Source organism: Cupressus sempervirens, chromosome 5 (assembly GCF_028749045.1).
Source record: "Cupressus sempervirens isolate cs-2001-9-10 chromosome 5, ASM2874904v1, whole genome shotgun sequence".
NCBI classification, from domain to species: domain Eukaryota; kingdom Viridiplantae; phylum Streptophyta; class Pinopsida; order Cupressales; family Cupressaceae; genus Cupressus; species Cupressus sempervirens.
In genome coordinates this window covers 844,118,829-844,145,116 of record NC_143122.1, presented here as the reverse complement: position 1 = coordinate 844,145,116, position 26,288 = coordinate 844,118,829, and the positions used below count along the sequence as shown (strand labels likewise).

Sequence of the window (26,288 nt, the reverse complement as noted above, 5' to 3'; positions counted from 1 at the left end):
GCGACGAAGCTTGTAAGTTGAGAATCTGATGCCCAAATGCTTAAAATCCGTTCACACTCAACTAAAAAGAAATCCCAATTCTATTCGCTTGGTTACACCGTTCATGACACGTGAACACGAAGAGGATATGAAAGAGTCTAGAAAAGAAGAGACAGAAAACATAGATGGTAATGTGGATGACATAGAAGAAAATCAAGATGAAGAATCAGGCGAAACCCCTAAAAACCCTATCAAGACAACCAAAATCCTGAGTGGATACGGAAGGAAGAAAGAAGAAAATAGCAGCCATGCCACCTCGTGCAGCAAAGAAGAACACAGCTTCACCGGCTCCAAAAAAGGCTACGGCGAAGCCGAAGCAGGCGGTCAAGGCGGAGGAACCTACCACTGCCATAAAAATAGAGTTGAAGGAAGAGCCCATGGTCACAGCCATGGAACAGACTAAGGAAGACGTGGAGAAGGTTGTGGAGCTTGCTGTTGAACCCACAAAAGATGACAAAGAAAATAGGACAGCCACACCTTGGACAAGGAAAAGTGGAATGAAGATTACATGGACAAGAATATGCCGAGCAGTCTTGGGTGTACCCTCTAAACACATGCTGAGAAGAATCTGAAAAATGACCACAAAAATTTTCATAATATGTCCAGATAAGGATTTCTATTTCCATTTCTTTATGTTAGAAATGGAAAAAGAAATATGACCTCCAATGTACTGAAACCACAAATGCCATCCTCATAGTAAAATATATACAAAAAAAAATTATAGAAATAATAAATTTTAATTTAAAAAAAAAATGCACACTATATAATAAAAAATACTATTTAAAATAAGAATTATAAATGCTACTTGTTAAAAGAAGAACAATTTTTTTTTTTTTTTTATCAACAATATATCAGAACCTGCACAAATTAGAACAAACAAAAGTTAATGAGGTTTGGCGGTAAACCAGCCAAATCCAAAAAAAATTTAATTTATTCCATCTTAAAAAGATTAAAGAAGAAATTAGTGAAATCTCTCTCAAGAGTCTCTGAGAATCCTACCTTTATGCAAACACTCAAAACAAAGATTAAACTGCTTTGATACCATGTTAGAAATGGAAAAAGAAATATAGAAATAAGCAAAAATCAGGAAAGAATTTAAGTGAGTTAATGCATGAAAAGATATTACCATAAGATAGGAGAGAGAAAGCTTCAAGATCCAATGCCATGAGACAAGATATTTGGAAAGGGGAAAGCAAAGAAAACCCCTTGTGACATTATGAATGAGGCATGGAAAGCCTAAGAAGAGAGAGAGAGAGAGAGAGAGAGAGAGAGAGAGAGAGAGAGAGAGAGAGAGAGAGAGAGAGAGAGAGAGAGCAATCGCTCATACAATAATTAAGAAGAGGAAGAAACCTCATTAGAAATGAGAGAGGAGGGTCATCTCTTAAATAGAGATCAGAGAGAGGAGTTAGAATGTAACTCCCATGTCTATGAATGCGGCCATTCATAAGTGTGTGAGGCCAAGTGTGAGATTCCTCTTAAGGAGGAATAATCTAAACTACAAATTACAATAAATATTTGTCCTCACATATTCCACTAGATGACAAAATAAGATGTAGTGGACAAAGGACAAAAAAGAAATATATTAGGATACCTTGGCTTATATCCTAATATATTATAACAATAAAGAAAGGAGGTCTAACCTTGGTTTATAAACACACCAAGGAAAGATTACAACTTCTAACACATCTACTACTACATTTTTTATTCTTGTTAAAATATTTTGAATATTAATTTAACTATATCATAATTTTAGACTAATATATTTCTCAAGAATAAATTATTTATTTAAATAAATTTAAAAAATTGTAAAACATATAATTATAAAAAATTGCAAACAATCATTATTAATCCACATAGTAAACAAATCTAAACAAATTTAAAAGGTTTTCTAATATCAATAATTTGAGAGCATATCTAAATTTTAACAATATAACATGAAAAATTGTATAATCTAAAATTTTATATATTAAAATTGATCTATCTATTAAAAAGATTACTACTCATTAATAAAAATTAAAAATTAAAACATATAATTATAAAAATTGCAAACAATTACCATTATTAATGTTATTTTATAATAGCTTTGTAATGTTATTTTAATAATAGATAGAGGAATATAATCATTGATTCAAATAATCTAATGAAGAAGTCAGATTAATTAATACTATAATATCTAAATTCTAAAAATCTAATGTTTTGAATGAAGAGAAAGAAATAGAAAGAAATCTGCAATTGGGTAGAATTTCTAATATAACAAAGTTTCTAAGAAAACTTAAGGAAACTATGCAGATTTCAAAATAGGAAAAAACTACACAATAAAAGTTTCTAAAATGGAAGAAATACAAATCTACAATGTTTCTAACTGAGAAGAATTTCTATTCTATCAAAGTTTCTAAGAAAAATTAAGGAAATTATAGAGCTTTGAAAATAAGAAAAAGCAACACAATAAAAGTTTCAAAAATAGAAGAAATCAAAACACATAAACATACATACTCAGAATAATGATGCTGTTGCTCAATCCAATGTTGAATAGAAATCATAATATTGATCCTATTACTCAATCCAATGTTGAATAGAAATCAAAATATCGATCCTGTTGTTCAATACAATGTCGAATAAAAAAGAAAATAGGCTATTGCCATATATAATGTTGATGTGTGATGGTTCAACTTCAAAGAATTGAAAACATGTAATGTGTAAAAATGGAGCATAAGGCAAGACATTTGGTTTTCTTGTCATAACAGATTATTGGCTTTCTTCTTGCTCGAGTGAATGATGAAGAAATATATTTAGAAACGTCTAAATGTGTCTTCACACTGTCAGTAATAAACTGTTATTTGATGACAACCTTACTGGACCTAACGTTTGCAATTATGGACTCGCAGGACGCGTGTTTAGTGTTTGGAAATATCAAAGTGTTCGAACCAAAAATACAGTGTGGTTAATGAGGGAATAGGAAGCGTCAATGTTAAGCATTGCTGGTCAAGTTCGAATTGAATTTCAATAAAGGATGTGGTATAATTGTTCAACTACCTGTCAAATTTTTTCAAAATATTAGATTGTTTACAACAAAATCTGCTCCCATTGTAGAAGCCTCTCGAGTTAATTAATGCCTATTAGAGAAAATAAACTGACGAGGCATTAAAATACTATACGAAAAAATGGATGTCTATGATATCCGGCATTTGTGGACCATGTCTATTTGCCTCGAAAAACACTGAACTAGTGGAACGTCACAACAAGAAGCTCCGAGAGTTTACACCTGTTCGATGTTTTTCATTCATAATGGCCAAAGGCATTCCACGACAAATTCCATAGCGGATGACATCGAAAATATTTCTCTTGCACGCTCTTCATATCTCAACCAAGACCTTGATGGAACTTGCGTGTCGTCGAAGTTTCATCATCACTAACAATTTCCTAGGTCTTATCAGTAAAAAAACAATATTCAAATTTAACGCAACACGGAGAGGCCTATGTGTTCGTTGGTATGTCAAAATGTAATCACCCGACCGACCGCATTAAGAAATGCTCAACTTCTATGTGTTTTCTAGGGAATTCCAAACCATAAAATCAGTAAGTAAAATAGAGACAACAAACTAACGAGGAATTTAACATTTTATAAAAATGACTCGACTTATATGCTAACCACCATCTTCTGCACCATGCCTGTCTACCTTCAAAAAGACTGAAATTTAATATCAAACAAGAAGCCCATGAATTTCAACATTAGTTTTTTACTTTGTTAGAATATCCACGAGGATTTCAACTAAGAATGCCATATCGCATGATATCAAAAACACTTTCCCATCTGGTGTGCCAAGATTACAGTTTGGCAAGATGAGTGGAATATTAGTTGGGAGGGTTTAAATATATTTAGTCAAATGTTGCAAAGTGAGTAATATCGGGTGAAATTTTATATTATATCATATAAGGACGAGGTGCTCAGTATTATATGTGTATCATAAGTGTTTTAAATGTTAAAAGAGTAAACAAGATTAGCATTAAAATATCAAGAGCACAATATTGGTCTAGAGTATTTTCTCTTCCATGCGAGATATCCAAATACAAATAACAAAGAGTGATTGTCACTGTATCACACCTTTTAAGTTGTATGACGAATTCTAGATGATGCACTCCACATTGGATGGTTAATGTTAAACTCCATGATGTTCCAACTAGGTAGTGAATCCTCCATCGGTCATTTCATATACCTATGCACTTAATCAACTCTTCGAATACATTCATCCTTACTCTATTATTACAAATCTAAAATCTTTCTCTAGCTCACAAATATGATACAGTGCAATACATTTGAAAAGATAAGAAATTTTTAAATGGAGAAATAAAAATATATATAAACTTGCCTACCACCAAAAAAAAAAACCCTATACATCACCAAACCTGTAGACACTGAGACAAACAATAACAGAAAAAAGAGTTTAAATAAATGGAAAATTACACAATCATGTAACAGTTATCCTGATGGTTGAATAATTTTGGAGTGGCATGAAAGAAATAGCCACCACAAATAGAATAACAAAATCTTCATTTTTCAAATTTAAATAATAGAACCCAATGACTTAAGAATTCTAATCATAGAAAAACCAATGCAATCACCTCTCCTTTATCATAAAATCTAAAGAATGCACTATGAAATGGGGGAAATCATACCAGAGTTAAGCTCTACTACAGTAGATATCCTTAACAAACCTAATATTTGTACAACTTAACACACAATCTCAATGTGGAAGTGGGAGAAAACCTTGCACAAATTTATCTACAAAATTGTATTTCAATAATCTGTCAAAAACTCACAAATTTGATGACAACCTGTTCAACATTTCAACCTGTTCGATGTTTTTCGTTCGTAATGGCCAAAGGCATTCCATGATAAATTTTGTAGCGGATGACATCGAAAATATTTCTCTTGCACACTCTTCGTATCTCAACCAAGACCTTGATGGAACCTATGTGTCGTCGAGGTTTCATCATCACTAACAATTTCCTAGGTCTTATCGATAACAAAACAATAATGAAATTTAACGCAACAGAAAGAGGCCTATGTGTTTGTTGTTATGTCAAAATGTAATCACCTGACCGACTACATTAAGAAATGCTCAACTTCTATGTGTTTTCTAGGGAATGCCGAATCATAAAATCAGTATGTAAAATAGAGACAAAAAACTAACAAGGAATTTAACGTTTTATAAAAATGACTCGACTTATATACTAACCACCATCTTCTATACCATGCCTATCTGCCTTCAAAAAGACTGAAATGTAATATCAAACAAGAAGCCCATGAATTTCAACGTCAGTTTTGTACTTTGTTAGAATATCCACAAGGATTTCCACTAAGAATTCCATATTGCTTGATATCAAAAATACCTTCCCATCTGGTGTCCCAAGATTACTGTTTGGCAAGATGAGTGGAATATTAGTTGGGAGGGTTTAAAGATATTTAGTCAAATGTTGCGAAGTGAACAATATTGGGTGAAATTTTATATTATATCATATAAGGACGAGGTGCTCAGTATTATATGTGTATCGTATGTGTTTTAAATGTTAAAGGAGTAAACAAGATTAGCATTAAAATATCAAGAGCACCATATTGGTCTAGAGTATTTTCTCTTCCATGCGAGATATCCAAATACAAATAACAAAGAATGATTGTCACTGTATCACACCTTTTAAGTTATATGACGAATTCTAGATGATGCACTCCACATTGGATGGTTAATGTTAAACTCCATGATGTTCCAACTAGGTAGTGAATCCTCCATCGGTCGTTGCATATACCTATGCACTTAATCAACTCTTCTAATACATTCATCCTTACTCTATTATTACAAATCTAAAATCTTTCTCTAGCTCACAAATATGATATAGTGCAATATATTTGAAAAGATGAGAAATTTTTTAATGGAGAAATCACAATATATATAAACTTGCCTACCACCAAAAAAATACCCTATACATCACCAAACCTGTAGACACTGAGACAAACAATAATAGAAAAAAGAGTTTAAATAAATGGAAAATTACAACATCATGTAACAGTTATCCTGATGGTTGAATAATTTTGGAGTGGCATGAAAGAAATAGCCACCACAAATAGAATAACAAAATCTTCATTTTTCAAATTTAAATAATAGAAACCAATGACTTAAGAATTCTAATCATAGAAAAACCAATGCAATCACCTCTCCTTTATCATAAAATCTAAAGACTGCACTACGAAATGGGGGAAATCATACCAAATTTAAGCTCTACTACAATAGATATCCTTAACAAACCTAATATTTGTACAACTTAACACACAATCTCAATGTGGAAGTGGGAGAAAACTTTGCACAAATTTACCTACAAAATTATATTTCAATAATTTGTCAAAAACTCAAAAATTTGATGACAACAAAAAATTACAGATAACTTTTGATAGTGACCCCAAAAGGAAAAACAAATATCAAATCAATTTTCACTTTTGTTTGTAGGGAACTTAAAAATCATCGTAGACTCTAGAATAGATCCAAGAGGTCTACAACAATTCACGAGAAATTTAGGAACAATCTGGAACTATAAATGGAAAGGCATTCACCCACGACAGTTGTAACTATAGTATTAAATGTCATATTTAAAAAGTATTAAGTAATCTTACATTGTCCTTGCATTTCAGTTGTCTATTTTATCGTTCCAGTCCACTCTAGCATGGGCAATAAAAAAACATTACAATGTCTTAATAATTTTAAATTTTCATTTGTTCATTGGTTGGAATAGTTTTCTTTTAAAATTCTTAATAGATAAAATATAAAACCCCTAGCAAAATGCATACGGACTAATGAGAAAATAAGAATAATTAATAAAAATGAAATTAAAAATATGTATGCACTACATACTATAGGAGAAATTTTATTGATGTGTGATATTGCTATCAAGATTTAACTGTGTAGTTTTTGAGTCAAACCTATAGACCCATGTTTCATGAGTAGTGATTCAACATGAATCCATCCCTCATTAGAAGAAATAGAATTCTTGGTCTTTGAAATTAATAACTCTGCATATTGTAGGAAAAACTATTCTACCATCTTTTTGATTGAGGTTTTTGGTGTTTCACTTTTAATTTTTCTTAGTATCCTATTTGGTAACCATGCCAGTTTCTTATAGTTTTTCAAACCCATTGAACTAAATAAAAAATAAATTAAATCGATGTAAATTCTCTCAACTCATTAGATTTTTGGTATTTTTTGCATGGCTCTAGTAATGATTTACTCTACAAAGAAATCCCTATATATCTTACGCCAAATCTTGCAATCCATCAAGTAGTCTCTTGAAGTGTAAATAAATGCTCATATGATGATAATATTTTTGAAAACAATGCAATATATTTTGTCGCTCATTTTAGCATTTGAAAAAATTATATACATGCTTAGGTCTTTGCATGGATTTCGATTTGGAATTGCTTAAGATTTGCTTTTTAATTATTTTTTTCCTAGTATAAAACATCAAAATATTTACAAACATGGCAAATTTTGAGTCTATTATAATTCGATTTTGTGCATTTTGCCAATAAATATTTTCCAACATCAACCCTCTATCAAAATTTTTTGCATGCATGTTGAGATTTTCTCAACACGCTCAATGAGTACCTTTTTGTTTGCAGATTCATAATTTCTCACATTTTGGGGCCCTATTCTTACAATGGTAAGGGATAAAAGTAGCATTGGGGACCTTAAATTACAAATGGAACAACAAACAAACTAAAAAATATGTTTCCTCTTGTCTTATATTGCCTCAAAATAAAATAAAAAACAGATTTTCATTTGTCATTAAATGTTTAATTTTTTTAAAATTATTTATTGGTAAATTATTTCTAATTATTGATAATTTTTGTAATTTGGATAAATAAATGTAGATAATTTTAATAATCCTTATAGGACTTAGATTAGTCTGGTTTAAATTAAATATTTATGTCCTAAGCTGAGTAAAGAAATAATAATTGAGCTTGTATGTTTGACAAAGATATAACTTTGTTATTGGCATGGGCTTTTGAGTGTTGTAGCTGGTAGACATCAATGGAGTTGTCCTTTTCTCAATTGATATTTTTTATGAAATCATTTCATATAGAGCATGACACTGGAACTATTATACTGCTACATCCAAAGCTAAATGAGAAAAGATATAATAATTTAGTCTAAGACATTCAAAGTAAAGGTGTAGATGGGAGCTTGTATGTTTGACAAAGATATAACTCTGCTATTGGCATGGGCTTCTGAGTTTTGTAGGTGTTAGACATCAATGGAGCTATCCTTTTATTAATTGATATGTTTTATGAAATCATTGCATATAGAGCATTACATTATTGGAACTATTATACTATTGCCAGCCTATGAATATGTTTTTTCTACTATTCTTGATTTCCTCTTCATGCCCTCTTAACTCCACATGTCATATACAGGCTTGTTTCTCTTCACAAGAGTGCACATATACTTACAAGTCAAGCATGTTAAATACTCCTATTGTCTGAGACTGTAAAGCTTAACACATAGAAAAAAAAAAATTTATTTACAATATGTGTAATTCTAGTTTCTATGATATTACAATTTCCATTAGAGGTCCTACTAATTCCATTTGTCCTTCTTGATTAATACAACTAAATTGGTATGCCCCTAAGCTTCCATTAACATTTGCAAGAACCATGCGATCTTGAACAACACTATAGCCATGATTGTTGTCAAGTCTTAACTCATTTTACATGTTATCACAAGTACCTAAAAGTAAAATTTCATCCAATTTAAAGTTCAATGCTGTATGCATTATCTTCAATTTCATTCCTAGATTTCTTAAGATGTCCCTATGATGCACCTGCATCATGAACTTCATGAATAATTTCTACATTTGATGCTTTTTCCATGCTTAATGTCCAATTTTTGTTATTGAATCATTGTGCTAAGATGGGAGCTCTAATTTGGTAAAAAAGTAGGCTCCATCAAGATGAACAAAAGCTTTTAAAGTAATAGCATAGAAGAAACTAAAGAAAAGAAATGAATTCTTGTGAGTAAAAGGATCCTAGCAACCTGTGCAAAGGAGAAGAAAATACATGTCAATTGAATTACAAGAACGTAATCATTGATAATGAGGACAATTTTTCCATAGAAAGTAAAATTATGATATTGCTAAGAGGGTTTTACAATATAATCATTTGTTAATAAAGAAGGAAAATTTTTAATTCTAGAAAAACTGAGAAAGATTTAAGTTAGAGGCCTTTCCTTATAGATGATCATAATATGATTTATGATGAATCCATAAAGGCTAGATTTCTTTTCTTCTCTTAATATATATATCGATAGAGAAATCTAGAAACCTCTTGGATCCATGTATTTGGGGTCCCATTATAGGAAAAAATAGGAGATAGAATAGTAGCCCATATGGTTGCTCCATATGCTAGAAAAACCATGCTCTTTCGTAGGAAACTCGTGTCCAAAGGTTTCAAAAGAATGTGTAAAACATTTAATGTTCTTTTACATAAAAAAAATGCATTTTATGGTCCTAAAACAACTTAATAGGTCATTTCTCATATGTACTTATGTTCTTCTTACTTATTTGTATGACAATTAAATGCAATAGGCTGATTGTATGTTATAATTGGCTGGCCCATCTTGTCCATAGTTAGAGAAGCTTATTTTATTGTTATGAATCCAATGCATGTTGTGTAGGGGGAATGATAGAAAAACTAAGTAGAAAGAAAGATCTAATTTATATTATGCTATTAGTCAAATATCTATTTTAAAAATTGTCATAGATATGCTATTTTATAAGTTTGGACATCTTAAAGTGACACAAAATTTTTTGAAGATGAAGTAGAAAAGACATCAATTGCTAAGAAATATTTGGAGAATGAGCATAGAATGCTTGGATCAATGTATTGCCTGAAAAAGCATGACACAAGAGATTATATCAAGGCCTAAGACCTAATTCTTACATACATCACAAGACAAGGTAGAGACCATGTAGTTTCTATTCTAACAAAGTTTTTAAGAATTATTTTTTCATAAATTTTGTTCTTTAAAAATACATAACTAAATAATACCTATACTTTTAAACTTTCTTTTATTATCAAGCAATAAAAAAATATTTTCCCATAAGTCTATTCTCAAAATATGCATAACAACGATACAATAATATTGATCAATCAATATAACATGAAAAATAGTATAATCTAAAATTTTATATATTAAAAATGATCTATCTATTAAAAAGATTACTACTCATTAATAAAAATTAATGTATCATGCATTATAAATATATAAATTAATTATAATTGTACATGTGTATCTATGTTTATTTATCTAAACTTGGATGTTTGATAAACTATATAATGGATTGGTTTCAAATAAATTTTCTATTTCTTAAAAAAACAACTCCTATTTTTATTAAAGAGTTTCCTTAAAGTATTAGATTTAAATTGCTTCATGATGTATAATGAGCTTATCTAAATTATTCTACTACTATTTAATATCATGGTATTAGTTGATAAAACCTATAATAGTATAATTAGCTAATCTCAAATCCATCTACTTTTGTTTAATAGTACAATAATAGTTCATAGGACCTATAGCATATAATTAGTTGATTAAAAATTCTTCTACTTTTGTTGAAAATCTTAATAATAGTTTGTAGGAGCTATAATTGATATAAATCTCATCTACTTTTATTTAACATCATGATAATAGTTCACATGACCCATACTATATAATTAGTTGATCTAAAATCTATCTACTACTCTTCAACATGATGATGATAGTTCATAGAATGCAACACTTATATAAAGATTTAAAATCTTACAAGATCAAATCTAAAAAAACCGTTGAACCCAGCTACTACTTCATTTTTTATTCTTGTTAAAATATTTTGAATATTAATTTAACTAAATCATAATTTTATACTAATATATTTCTCGAGAACAAATTATTTATTTACATAAATTTTAAAAATTGTAAAACATAAAATTATAGAAAATTGCAAACAATTATTATTATTAATCCACATACTAAATAAATCTAAACAAATTTAAAAGGTTTTCTAATATCAATAATTTGAAAGCATATATGAATTTTAACAATATAACATGAAAAATAGTATAATCTAAAATTTTATATATTAAAATTGATAAAACTATTAAAAAGATTACTACTCATTAATAAAAATTAAAAATTAAAACATATAATTATAAAAATTGCAAACAATTACCATTATTAATGATATTTTAAAATAGCTTTGTAATGTTATTTTAATAATAGATAGAGTAATATAATCATTGATTCAAATAATCTTATGAAGAAGTCAGAATTAATACTATAATATCTAAATTCTAAAAATCTAATGTTTTCAATGAAGAGAAAGAAATAGAAAGAACTCTGCAATTGAAGTTTCTAAAATCGAAGAAATACAAATCTACAATGTTTCTAATTGAGAAGAATTTCTATTCTATCAAAGTTTCTAAGAAAAAATAAGGAATTTATAGAACTTTGAAAATAAGAAAAAGAAACACAATAAAAGTTTCAAAAATAGAAGAAATCAAAACACATAAAAATACATACTCAGAATAATGATCCTGTTGCTCAATCCAATGTTGAATAGAAATCATAATAATTATCCTGTTACTCAATCCAATGTTGAATAGAAATTATAATATCGAACCTATTGTTCAATACAATGTTGAATAAAAAAGAAAATAGGCTCTTGCCATATATAATGTTGATGTGTGATGGTTCAACTTCAAATAATTGAAAACATGTAATGCGTAAAAATGAAGCATAAGGCAAGACATTTGGTTTTCTTGTCATAACAGATTATTGGCTTTCTTTTTGCTCGAGTGAATGACAAAGAAATATATTTAGAAACGTCTAAATGTGTCTTCACACTGTCAGCAATAAACTGTTATTTGATGATGACCCGACTGGACCTGACGTTTCATCATCACTAACAATTTCCTAGGTCTTATCGGTAAAAAAATAATAATGAAATTTAACGCAACACGGAGAGGCCTATGTGTTCATTGATATGTCAAAATGTAATCACCCAACCGACTGCATTGAGAAATGCTCAACTTCTATGTGTTTTCTAGGGAATGCCAAATCATAAAATCAGTAAGTAAAATAGAGACAACAAACTAATGAGGAATTTAATGTTTTATAAAAATGACTCGACTTATATGCTAACCACCATCTTCTGCACCATGCCTATCTGCCTTCAAAAAGACTAAAATGTAATATCAAATGAGAAGCCCATGAATTTCAATGTCAGTTTTGTACTTTGTTAGAATATCCATGAGGATTTCCACTAAGAATTCCATATCATTTGATATCAAAAACACTTTCCCATCTGGTGTCCCAAGATTATAGTTTGGCAAGATGAGTGGAATATTAGTTCGGAGGGTTTGAAGATATTTAGTCAAATGTTACGAAGTGAGCAATATTGGGTGAAATTTAATATTATATCATAAAATTACAAGAACTTAATCATTGATAATGAGGACAATTTTTCCATAGAAAGTCAAATTATGATATTGCTAAGAGGGTTTTACAATATAATCATTTGTTAATAAAGAAGGAAAATTTTTAATTCTAGAAAAACTGAGAAAGATTTAAGTTAGAGGCCTTTCCTTATAGATGATCATATTATGATTTATGATGAATCCATAAAGGCTAGATTTCTTTTCTTCTCTTAATATATATCGATAGAGAAATCTAGAAACCCCTTGGATCCATGTATTTGGGGTCCAATTATAGGAAAAAATAGGAGATAGAATAGTAGCGCATATGGTTGCTCCATATGCTAGAAAAACCATGCTCTTTCGTAGGAAACTCGTGTCCAAAGGTTTCAAAAGTATGTGTAAAACATTTAATGATCTTTTACATTAAAAAAATCATTTTATGGTCCTAAAACAACTTAATAGGTCATTTCTGATACGTACTTATGTTCTTTTTGCTTATTTGTATGACAGTTAAACACAGTAGGCTGATTGTATGTTATCATTGGCTAGCCTATCTTGTCCATAGTTAGAGAAGCTTATTTTATTGTTGTGAATCCACTATGTGTTGTGTATGAGGAATGATAGCAAAACCAAGTAGAAAGAAAGATCTACTTTATATTATGCTATTAGTCAAATATCTATTTTAAAAATTGCCATAGATATGCTATTTTATAAGTTTGGACATCTTAAAGTGACACAAAAAATTCTGAAGATGAGGTAGAAAATACATCAATTGCTAAGAAAGATTTGGAGAATGAGCATAGAATGCTTGGATCAATGTATTGCCCAAAAAAGCATGACACAAGAGATTTCAACAGAGAATACCTAGACCAACACATTGTCCACAAAGTTATGACACAAGAAAGTTCAATGGAAAACTTTCTAAAAGAAAATGGAATCAAACACTCATTTCCAAAATAGCAAGCTTGGATTAGGAATTAAATTAAGACCCAACAATTCATATTTTCTAAACTTGGAGTAGAAATACATTGAAAAAAAATATAGCATGATAGCCTTGGTTTTCTTAGCATAACCTATACAATCAACTAAGAGAAACTGGAAAAATTGACTTTAACACTCAAACCATCTAAAATCAATTCTTATTGTTTTGTAACTATATATAATTATTGATGACTACTTCTTTTGCAAATTTTTGGTTGTATTGAATGAAGCTATGGAAATTACTTCCTTGAATTTCATGTTTTTTTAATTTTTAGCTACTATGATGGCTTTCTTTATTTGGATATCCAAGTTTAAATCTTTGTTGAAGACAAATTCTGTAGTAGCATGTTCGCACCATTTATTGGAAGGTCAACTACTGAATTTTGAAAGCCTTAACTCTACATACTAGATAGACATTTGTATGCTAGACAATTGTCTACCTTGGTTAGTTAAGCACGGTGAGCTTGTATTTTACTGTAGATCGTCGCATTTGATCAACAAAACATTTATGCATTTTACTTATATCCCATTCACATTTTGTGTCATAATCATTATTGAGAGCATGAATACCATATTGTTCAAGCCAATGGTAAGACAAACTCTTAACACAAAGTTTGGTCATTACTTGACTTGGCTTTAATATGTTGAGGGGAAGCACATGGTACAGGTGGTTGCAAGAAGAACCTCTTATAGAATTATCACATGAATAAAGTATGATACAAATCTCAAACCACATTGTATGGTTCTTTGACCTTTCCTCTTATTTTCATAACTAGTGGTTCGTCAATAAAAAAAGGGGAAATTTGGTTTAATGTTTAAATACTAATAGTTGCCAACTAGACTTTACAAGGTCTAAGTAAACTTTGTGTAGATCATTTAGGGAGGAACTTGACTTGCCATCATTTCTTATGCAAATAAGTTTCAATTTTCTTTCCACTTAATTTTTTTTAGAATATAGGAAAAACCAATGAGTCCTTAATCTTCCAATATTTCTTTCAGTGAGTCTATTCTTTTCTCATATATTTCTATTTAAATAGAATAATTCAATTTTCACCATGGAGCTTCTCATTACATGGGAGACCATCATTCCTTAAGGAGAGATGTGATAAATATTCCTCATGGCATTCCCAATCAATGAGAAATAGCACTGACCCAAGCTTATTCTGATCTATCTAGAAAAAATAGTGTCTAAGTATCACAATCCTTCGATCACACCCCATTGACCCCGTCAACCAACTTTCAAAGTTATGTCAAGCCTTAGTGCCCAAGAATGTCTCTTCTTCTAGCTCAATAATCTATGCCCAATTTTAACTTAAATAGCTCAATGCTCTCTTGGAGCTATTTGGAATTTGGTAGATTCATGGTAGTGAGCTCTCCAATGAAAAGACTTCCATATGCAAGGGCCATAAATATCTTCTCAAGACTACTGCTCACCTAAGCACTATATTTGTTTAGGTATAAAGTTTAAACTGTGTGAATGCTTTTAGTCATGAATCACTATCTCTATCTCAAGTGGGTATATACATTATCGAGACTTGCCTTAAATTATGCAAGCCGGTGATCCCTACAATGACCATAAATGTTTGTAGAGGCTAGGGAATATGGATTCTATTAGAACTACATATAAAATTGATAGGCAGGATCCTAGCTTAGATGTTGCTAGTGAAACAACTGTAGTTTCATCCCTAGTGTTCTGCAGCATGAACCTTTCCTATTCCAAGAGGCTCATTTGTGCTTCCATCATGGTAAATTTTTAGTAGCTTCATGAATGCAAGCTATATTATATTCTATTTTTTTTTTTGAGGAGCTCATCAACCTTCCTATTCTAGATTTTTTTATTTCACTAAAAAGCATAGATGATCTTATAGTAACTTGCTTAAGTCTACAATCTCTCCATTCTATTGCTCTTCTTATGAGTTAGAGGTAAAAGTAAATGAATGTGGTATGTTTTTAGATTATACTACAACAAAATATTAGTTGAATTGATTTTCTTGGGTGATCTCTTAGGATGAACTATTGTGGAGCTGGGTGGATATATAAAGTAATAAAAAGTGTAAACTATTTGATTTACATTCAAGAAAATGGCTAGAGTTTTCAAGCTCATGAATTAGACAATATACATGGTAGGTTCAATAAACATGTTGGACTTAGAGTGATTTTATTAAGGTACACAAACTTGAAGTTGTGGGTGTTAATATATTTCAAGGTTTCATTATGGATTTTTTTTGTTCTATATTATTTAAACTAAAGCTATCTAAGTAGATGCTTTACTACAAATTGTTTTCATGGACTGGCTACAATTGGGTATACATTATTTTGTGTGGGAATTCCTTAATGGGAAAGTGCAGTCTCTTTATGACCACAATTATCACATGCTAATAACTATATCTATCTACTATGCCTAGAACATCAACTTCTAGAACTAAATACACACTAGGTTGGATAAAAATTACTTTATCCAACTGAATGGATTCTATTGTTGTGATACAAATCCAAAAACCTAAAACTAGTATTTATAGCTTGTCAAAACTATTTAGATGCATCCTCCTTCGAATAGGAATGACAATGCTCGACTTAAACCAACAAGTATTCGGTATAAACTGCTCTTACTTTGAAGGCCTTGTGCATCCAGTGAGATTTTATGCAACTCGCAACAAAAAAATTGTATTATAATGGCTATTTTCTTCCTACACCCTTACTGCACCCTTCTTCACTATTTTCTTTTTCCTCACATCTCCCTATCATTGCCCCACAACCCCACTTCTCTTTCTTGGTCAAAATAGCCTACCTAATTTCCAATGCACTCCCCTATTTTATTACACTCAATTTGGCTTGTTTTTAAGTTCTTTAAAATTTTCTTCCATCATCTTCCCTATGAAAATTCAACTTCTACTTGATGTGTATTTTTGTGTTTAGAATTTTAGTTTAATGGTCTTCTTGGACAACAATCTAAAATTGATTCAATAAATTAGTTACTTTTAAAGGCTTTCAGTCTTGGCATATGTGGTGATGAAAAATACTTGTCATGCCTGTGTTTACTTCCACATTAGGTGTACGTGTGTATGAGGTCAATTGTAGCTAAAATCTTTCTCTGTTTTTGTATGTGCATACCCATTTCCAAAGCCTCAAGTTAGCACATGTAGAGAACATTCTTGTAAAGGTTTTTGAATTAGAGTTTAGTTTTTTTTAAACTATCAAAAGCTTTAGCCTTTTAAGCAACATTTGAAACCATGTATTAAAGTGTACAATTAAAATAAGTTTAATTTCCATCTAATTTGTTTCAACATCTATGTGATGAGCATGCAATCTTGAGTGCAAGATCTAAAGCTACCAAAGCCTATCACCATTTATCCGCATGCAAGTCTCAAGTCATCATCAATGTTCCTACTCATTGAATCAGTCTGCCTTGCTCCCTTCTTGTATCTCTTATTTGTAAAACCTTAGACTATTATTTTTCCTTATTTTAAAAGGTGTTAGCTCAATGGATGAGCCCCTGCATTACAAGCAAGGGATGGTGGTTCAAATCCATCATGCCTTAACATGAATTAATTAATTACACTGCAATATATATATATATATATATATATATAGAACTTATTATTTTGATACCATCTTTTCGCTAACTATTTTCAAGAAGAAAATAACTGAGATTAAAGACGTTTCTATAAAGAAAATACTAAAATCATCTCTAAGACACAATAATAGTGTTGTTCCTTATTGTCTTTCTAAGACAATAGTCTAAGACACTCACTTAAAGACAATACACAACTTTTTTTTTGTCTCCATTGACAATAATTTACTCAAAAATTATCTCCAATATTATCTTAAAACCCCCCTTCATGTTGTAGTGATCACCCAATGTCCTAATCTTTAAAAAAAAGATTCATCTTATATTTTGATCAAAAGAGAGGGACCTCAGCTCCTTTAAGTGCTCTTGTTTTGTATGAAATTCCGGATCATAATATTAGAGAAAAAAAACTCACGATGTTATACGAAAAATTAGACGTTTATGATATCCAGCATTTTGTGGGCCATGCCTATTCGCCTTGAAAAGACTAAACTTGCGGAACATTGCAACAAGAACCGCTGAGAATTTCAACGTATTCAATGTGTTTCTTTAGTAATGCCCAAAGGCATTCCACAAAAAATTCCATAGCGGATGACATCGAAAATATTTCTCTTGCACGCTCTTCATGATATGTCAACGTCAACGAAGACCTCGATGCATTTCTTCGAAGTTTCAACGTGACTAGAAATTTCCCAGGGCTTATCCGTCACAAAACAATAATGAAATTTAACGCAACACAGAGAGGCCTATCTGTTCGTTGGTAGGCCAAAATGGGATCATCTGACCAACTGCAAGAAATGCTTAACTTCTATGTCTTTTCTAGGAAATGCCAAATCATAAAATCAGTTAGTTATCTAGAGAGAACAAACTAACGAGGCATTTAACGTTTTGTAGAAACAACTCCACTTATATGCTATCCACCGTCTTGTGCACCATGCCCGCCATCCTTCATAAAGACTAAAATGGAATATCAAATGGAACTATTATACTGTTGCCAGCCTATGAATATGTTTTTGCTACTATTCTTGATTTCCTCTTCATGCCCTCTCGACTCCACATGTCATATACAGGCTTGTTTCTCTTCACAAGAGTGCACATATACTTACAAGTCAAGCATGTTAAATACTCCTATTGTCTGGGACTGTAAAGCTTAACACATAGAAAATAATATTTATTTACAATATGTGTAATTCTAGTTTCTATGATATTACAATTTCCATTAGAGGTCCTACTGATTCGATTTGTCCTTCCTCATTAATACAACTAAATTGGTATGCCCCTAATCTTCCATTAACATTTGCAAGAACCATGCGATCTTGAACAGCGCTATAGCCATGATTGTTGTCGAGTCTTCCCTCATTTTACATGTTATCACAAGTACCTACAAGTAAAATTTCATCCAATTTAAAGTTCAATGCTGTATGCATTATCTTCAATTCCATTCCTAGACTTCTTAAGATGTCCCTATGATGCACCTGCATCATGAACTTCATGAATCATTTCTACATTTGATGTTTTTTCCATGTTTAATGTCCAATTTTTGTTATAATTTGAATCATTGTGCTAAGATGGGAGCTCTAATTTTGTAAAAAAGTAGGCTCCATCAAGATCAACAAAAGCTTTTAAAGTAATAGCATAGAAGAAACTAAAGAAAAGAAATGAATTCTTGTAAGTAAAAGGATCCTAGCAACCTATGCAAAGGAGAAGAAAATACATGTCAATTGAATTACAAGAACTTAATCATTGATAATGAGGACAATTTTTCCATAGAATGTCAAATTATGATATTGCTAAGAGGGTTTTACAATATAATCATGTGTTAATAAAGAAGGCAAATTTTAAATTCTAGAAAAACTGAGAAAGATTTAAGTTAGAGGCCTTTCCTTATAGATGATCATATTATGATTTATGATGAATCCATAAAGGCTAGATTTCTTTTCTTCTCTTAATATATATCGATAGAGAAATCTAGAAACCCCTTGGATCCATGTATTTGGGGTCCCATTATAGGAAAAAATAGGAGATAGAATAGTAGCCCATATGGTTGCTCCATATGCTGGAAAAACCATGCTCTTTCGTAGGAAACTCGTGTCCAAAGGTTTCAAAAGAATGTGTAAAACATTTAATGTTCTTTTACATTAAAAAATGCATTTTATGGTCCTAAAACAACTTAAAAGGTCATTTCTGATGTGCACTGATGTTCTTCTTGCTTATTTGTATGACAATTAAACACAGTAGGCTGATTGTATGTTATCATTGGCTGGCCCATCTTGTCCATAGTTAGAGAAGCTTATTTTATTGTTGTGAATCCACTGCATGTTGTGTAGGGGGAATGATAATGTCAAAATCGTTGGTAGGCCAAAATGGAATCATCCGACCAACTACAAGAAATGCTTAACTTCTATGTGTTTTCTAAGAAATGCCGAATTATAAAATTAGTTAGGTATCTAGAGAGAACAAACTAACGAGGCATTTAACATTTTGTAGAAACAACTCGACTTATATGCTATCCACCGTCTTGTGCACCATGCCCGCCTGCCTTCATAAAGACTGAAATGGAATATCAAACGAGAAGCCCATTTATTTTACAATTAGTTTGTACTTCGTTAGAATATCCACAAGGATTTCCACCAAGAATTATACGTTGCTTATATCAAAAAGAGTTTTCTTGGGCTCTGATCCCTACGTCCACGAAGAGCTCGATGAAATCTGCGGGCCATCAAAGGTCCATCCCGACTAACCAATCGGCAGGTCCTAATCCTGTAAGATAATAATGAAGAGAGAGGCCTATGTGTTCGTTCCTATCTCGAAATGGAATCGGCTGAACAATTGCAATAGCCTTCTTCCTATGAAAGGCACTACAAAATATAATTGCTAACAAATTACCCTCAGAGATCCTCTAAATCACATATTAGGATAGCTAAATTCACTCACCCTACACGGGCCTCCCTTTTCTTAACCTGTGTTGCTCTTTTCCTATTATCATCGCATGCAGGAAACGTTACTTTTAGCTTCCCTCCTCTAACAGGTATAGAAAGGAAAAATGATGCAACATATCAAGAGAGTAATCAAGGAGCCCTGCAGCTTACATGAAATGAAGCATCAGGGAACCTTAAGAACTGTTCCGGCTGGGCATATTATACTGACCGTATTCCGCTATGGAATAGGTCTACTGGGGCTCTGGCCAATTTTTCAACTTACTTTCAATTCACTATTGATCTGAACAACGAAATATACGATAATCATGGAGATGGACTTGCGCTCTTCATGGCACCATTCGAACTGGAACCACCAGAGGACGCTTATGGTGGATTTCTTGGCTTGTTTAATGAGGAAAGCTTTAAACAATCATCTTATCAGATGGTTGCTGTGGAGTTTGATACATACAACAACGATTGGGATCTTGATGACAATCATGTTGGGATCAACGTCAATAGCATTTTTTCGAAGTTGATTTTTCCGCTCAATACATCTAGTCTATTCAATCGCTCTACAGACCAAAATCTCACAAACGCAACATGGGATGCCTGGGTGGATTATGACGGTGTAGAAAAGGTTCTGCACTTCTTTCTCTGGTATAATTCTTCTAAACCCAAAATCCCTCTATTTAACCACACAATAGATCCGAGCAACTGTCTGCCAGAGTACATCAAGATTGGCTTCTCGGCTGGCATTGGAGAGTACACAGAGACGCACACCGTAAAAGTTTGGAATTTTACTTCTAAATATTCCTGGGAAGTCGGACCTCCTGGTGAATTACCTAGAAATGGCAATGCAAACAGATTTTCTGTGAAAGCTTATTTGATATGCGTGTTCTTCGTTGTTGTGGTCCTATGTGGCTTCATAGTTGTTCGCTGGTGGCAGTATTTCAGAAAAAGGGGAAGAGAAGGTAAGGCTAGGGAAGAGAGCGATCCAGAGCTAGACGAATGCTGTTCTCATGGCCCCCGAAGCTTTTCCTATGCCGAGCTCAGTGCCGCGACAAGAAATTTCTGCGAGAAAGAAAAGCTTGGACAAGGCGGCTTCGGCAGCGTTTACAAAGGAATCCTGCCCGGCACAGGGGACGCGCTGGCTGTGAAAAGAATAGCTCAAGGATCGAGACAAGGAAGAAAGGAGTATGTCTCCGAAGTTCAAACAATCAGCAGGTTGAGACACCGTAATCTTGTGTGGCTTCTAGGATGGTGCCACGAAAAGGGAGAGTTACTTCTGGTCTACGAGTACTCTCCAAATGGGAATCGGGATAAACACATTTTTGGGGAACAGAGGATACGCTTGATTGGAGCCGAAGATATAGTATCGCCTGTGACATTGCCTCTGCTCTTGTTTATCTCCACGAAGAGTGGGACCAGCGTGTCGTTCATCGAGACGTGAAGGCAAGCAACGTAATGTTGGATTCTGATTTCAATGCCAAGTTGGGTGATTTTGGTTTGGCGAGACTGATGGAACGTGACTAGGAGGATTCCCATACGACCATGGTGGCGGGCACGCGGGGGTATGTTGCTCTAGAGTGCTACATAATAGGGAAAACCAGTCCAGAAGCTGACGTGTACAGCTTTTGGGCGGTTACACTAGAAATTGCCTGCGGAAGGCGGCCGATTGATCACAGCCTTGAAGAACACAATTGTTTCCCTTTTCTTGTCAACATCTATTGCATACTGGACCTTCTGATGTACGGACCACTTTCATTCATAGATAGCATTCCTGACAAATATAACACATCTGTGGCATTTTCAAGCTATCCAGTTGTTGTCGAAACTTCATTTGAGATCTATAGAAATTATCCTTAAGAAATACAGTTAGGTTTTGTATATTTTCTCTGTTGCCTTATCCACCTAAATTTATCCTATTTTGGCTTGTAGGATGAGGTGTTTCAGGAACACGCTCTATTGTTCTTGAATTTTCATTCTGGTGACTCATTTCCACAAATACAGGTAATGCTTGATTGTACCTCTCACTTGATTCAAAATCAACTTCATGTCTCCCTTGTGTTTCAAAATAAGATACTTCATCGGATGTTCGTTGATGAGTAATTCTATCCCTATTTTTTAATGCCAATTCTTGTATTAGCAATCCTACCCTTCTTCTAGCATAATTTAGTCGTCGGACTTCATTTTTCCTTCTTCTTTCTTCTTCTCTTTTAGCTTGTGTCATTTGTTCTTGTCGTCGTCTACGATACTCTCTTTGGTATTCTCTCTGGTATGCTCTTTGTTGCTCCATTTGATATTGTCTTCTTTCTTGATCCGATTGGAAATTCATACTTGATTTATAAATTTGTAACCAAACATTAAAAAAATAGTAGATTTAGTAAATTATTTTTTATAAAATTGGTTTAAAATATCACATTAATTGAGTGGCATTGCACTTTAGATAAGATAGATATTTATTTATTTCTAATTAATAGTTTAACAATTCACAAATACATATAGGAGGAACTTTTTTGTGTAGATAAGATCTACAAATATAATAAATGCCAAATAGTCTTGTATGTATAATACTAAATTTATAAAAGACAAAGGAAAAATAACATATGTTCATCAAAATTGATAAGTCGAACAAACAAATTAATAAAAAAAAATGATAATGTCAAATAATATGACTCCTAGATTCCATTATAGTGATGCAAAAACATGTGGAATTCATCAGTGAGGAAAAGGTTATTTTCGCCATCCATGTGCTCTTCATCATAGCAGATGTCTTTCATAAATTCAAAGAACCCAAATGATTTCTTCCATGCATCATGAATTTCCTTTGTATATTGTCCCATCTAAAAGATTTGAGAATCTTGGACACCTCGAACATGAAAGCTCGCATTATGAATTTCATCTGTAATTTTTTTACAAGACTCAGAAATGATTGTTCCCAATCTATCCAAATAAGTTTGAACAATTTGGCTTGATTGCACCAAGTCGTTTGGAAGAAGTGGGCTTGTGATAGTGTTCTCAGAATTATTTTGTTGAGCATCCATAGTTAATTTTTTTCTAATATCTATAATGTAAGGATAAAAAATGGTCAGTATCAAAATGACAAGAATTAAGCTATGCATATACAGCAACAAATTGGTATTTGAAAGAGAAGAAGATTTGTTTGATTCTTTCTTATTGACATAATTCTACGCATTTAATTTCTTTTAACAAAAAACTTATATCTTCTTAATATTACTTATATAATTTTCTAATCTTTGATTTAAAAATTTAATAGTAGAACCTAACTTCAAATATTAAGGAGAAAATAGATAACATTTCATGAAATATTGTTTTTTATTTTCTTCATATTTTGATAAATGTTAAAATTGAGATTTATAAGTAGAATAAAATTTATAAAAATTAAAAGACATTCTTAAATATAAAATTTAAATTTCGTGATGCATCATTTCATTTAAATGTGTATTAATCTTTCAGACTTAGTTGATAGATCTAATTGAACTTTTCTAATCTATTTTAATATAAGGTTCAAATTTATAAATTTGAGAAAATTTGAACAAAATGTTAGAGATTATATCAAGGCCTAAGACCTACTTCTTACATACATCACAAGACAAGGTAGAGACCATGTAGTTTCTTACCTGCATCATGAACTTCATGAATCATTTCTACATTTGATGTTTTCTACATGCTTAATGTCCAATTTTTGTTATAATTTGAATCATTGTGCTAAGATGGGAGCTCTAATTTTGTAAAAGTGTAGGCTCCATCAAGATCAACAAAAGCTTTTAAAGTAATAGCATAGAAAAAACTAAAGAAAAGAGATGAATTCTTGTAAATAAAAGGATCCTAGCAACCTATGCAAAGGAGAAGAAAATACATGTCAATTGAATTACAAGAACGTAATCATTGATAATGAGGACAATTTTTCCATAGAAAGTCAAATTATGATATTGCTAAGAGGGTTTTACAATATAATCATTTGTTAATAAAGAAGGCAAATTTTAAATTCTAGAAAAACTAAGAAAGATGTAAGTTAGAGGCCTTTCCTTGTAGATGATCATATTATGATTTATGATGAATCCATAAAGGCTAGATTTATTTTCTTCTCTTAATATATATCGATAGAGAAATCTAGAAACCCCTTGGATCCATGTAGTTGGGGTCCCATTATAGGAAAAAATAGGAGATAGAATAGTAGCCCATATGGTTGCTCCATATGCTGGAAAAACCATGCTCTTTCGTAGGAAACTCGTGTCCAAAGGTTTCAAAAGAATGTGTCAAACATTTAATGTTCTCTTACATAAAAAAATGCATTTTATGGTCCTAAAACAACTTAAAAGGTCATTTCTGATATGCACTTATGTTCTTCTTGCTTATTTGTATGACAATTAAACACAGTAGGCTGATTGTATGTTATCACTGGCTGGCCCATCTTGTCCATAGGTAGAGAAGCTTATTTTATTGTTGTGAATCCACTGTATGTTGTGTAGGGGGAATGATAAAAAAAAACCAAGTAGAAAAAAAGATCTACTTTATATTATGCTATTAGTCAAATATCTATTTTAAAAATTGGCATAGATATGCTATTTTATAAGTTTGGACATCTTAAAGTGACACAAAAAAATTTGAAGATGAGGTAGAAAAGACATCAATTGCTAAGAAAGATTTGGAGAATCAGCATAGAATGCTTGGATCAATGTATTCCCCAAAAAAGCATGACACAAGAGATTATATCAAGGCCTAGGACCTACTTCTTACATACATCACAAGACAGGGTTGAGACCATGTAGTTTCTATTCTAACAAAGTTTTTAAGAATTATTTTTTCATAAATTTTGTTCTTTAAAAATACATAGCTAAATGATACCTATAATTTTAAACTTTCTTTTATTATCAAGCAATAAAAAATTATTTTCCCATATGTCTATTCTCAAAAGATGCATAACAACAATACAATAATATTGATCAAACAATATAACATGAAAAATAGTATAATCTAAAATTTTATACATTAAAAATGATCTATCTATTAAAAAGATTACTACTCATTAATAAAAATTAATGTATCATGCCTTATAAATATATAAATTAATTATAATTGTACATGTGTATCTATGTTTATTTATCTAAACTTGGATGTTTGATAAACTATATAATGGATTGGTTTCAAATCAATTTTCTATTTCTTAAAAAAACAACTCCTATTTTTATTAATGAGTTTCCTTAAAGTATAAGATTTAAATTGCTTCATGATGTATAATGAGCTTATCTAAATTATTCTACTACTATTTAATATCATGATATTAGTTGATATAACCTATAATAGTACAATTAGCTAATTTCAAATCCATCTACTTTTATTTAGTAGTACAATAATAGTTCATAGGACCTATAGCATATAATTAGTTGATTCAAAATTCTTCTACTTTTGTTGAAAATCTTAATAATAGTTTGTAGGAGCTATAATTGATATAAATCTCATCTACTTTTATTTAACATCATGATAATAGTTCACATGACCCATACTATATAATTAGTTGATCTAAAATCTATCTACTACTCTTCAACATGATGATGATAGTTCATAGATTGCAACACTTATATAAAGATTTAAAATCTTACAAGATCAAATCTAAAAACAACGTTGAACCCATCTACTACTACAGTTTTTATTCTTGTTAAAATATTTTGAATATTAATTTTACTAAATCATAATTTTATACTAATATATTTCTCGAGAACAAATTATTTATTTAAATAAATTTTAAAAATTGTATAACATATAATTTGACATAGATCCTTGATTCTTGATTTTGCCTTCCAACGGCTTCCATTTATCATTTTGATTAAGATAGTCTTCCATTTGCATCTTCCATAACTGAAAGTTCTACCCTTAAACCTATCAACCCTTAGCTTACCCTTGTCTTCAATCAGTCCCACTCAACCGTGAGACTTTCCTACATAGGATAAGTGAAAAACAACCTAACTTTGATACCACTTGTTAAGATTAAACCTTAGATAGAAATAACAATTACTTGCAAATATAACCAATAATAGAAAATAATAGATCACATAGAAAAGAACACAAGACAACAAGATTTAAAGTGGTGCACTCAATCCCTGGGCTATGTCCACCAAATAGAAAGTTTGATATTATTACAATCTAGTGATTACAACTTGATTATAATTTGTAATCCCTTACAACTCAATACTACCACAAGAACCAATTTTTCATCACCACAATGAAATAATCCCTAACCCTAGGCCCTTTTATACAAGTATTT

The 26,288-nt window shown here is 31.3% G+C and overlaps 1 protein-coding gene across 1 annotated transcript; it reads left to right on the top strand.

Annotated features, from left to right (window-relative positions):
• Window positions 1-287: 287 nt before the first annotated feature.
• LOC149558519 (L-type lectin-domain containing receptor kinase IX.1-like) lies at window positions 288-21,452 on the top strand. The gene is made up of 2 exons (XM_089830884.1): window positions 288-576; window positions 20,191-21,452. Exons 1-2 carry the CDS (start codon window positions 288-290, stop codon window positions 21,450-21,452), a joined length of 1,551 nt encoding a protein of 516 aa, XP_089687010.1.
• The last annotated feature ends 4,836 nt before the right edge of the window (window positions 21,453-26,288 follow it).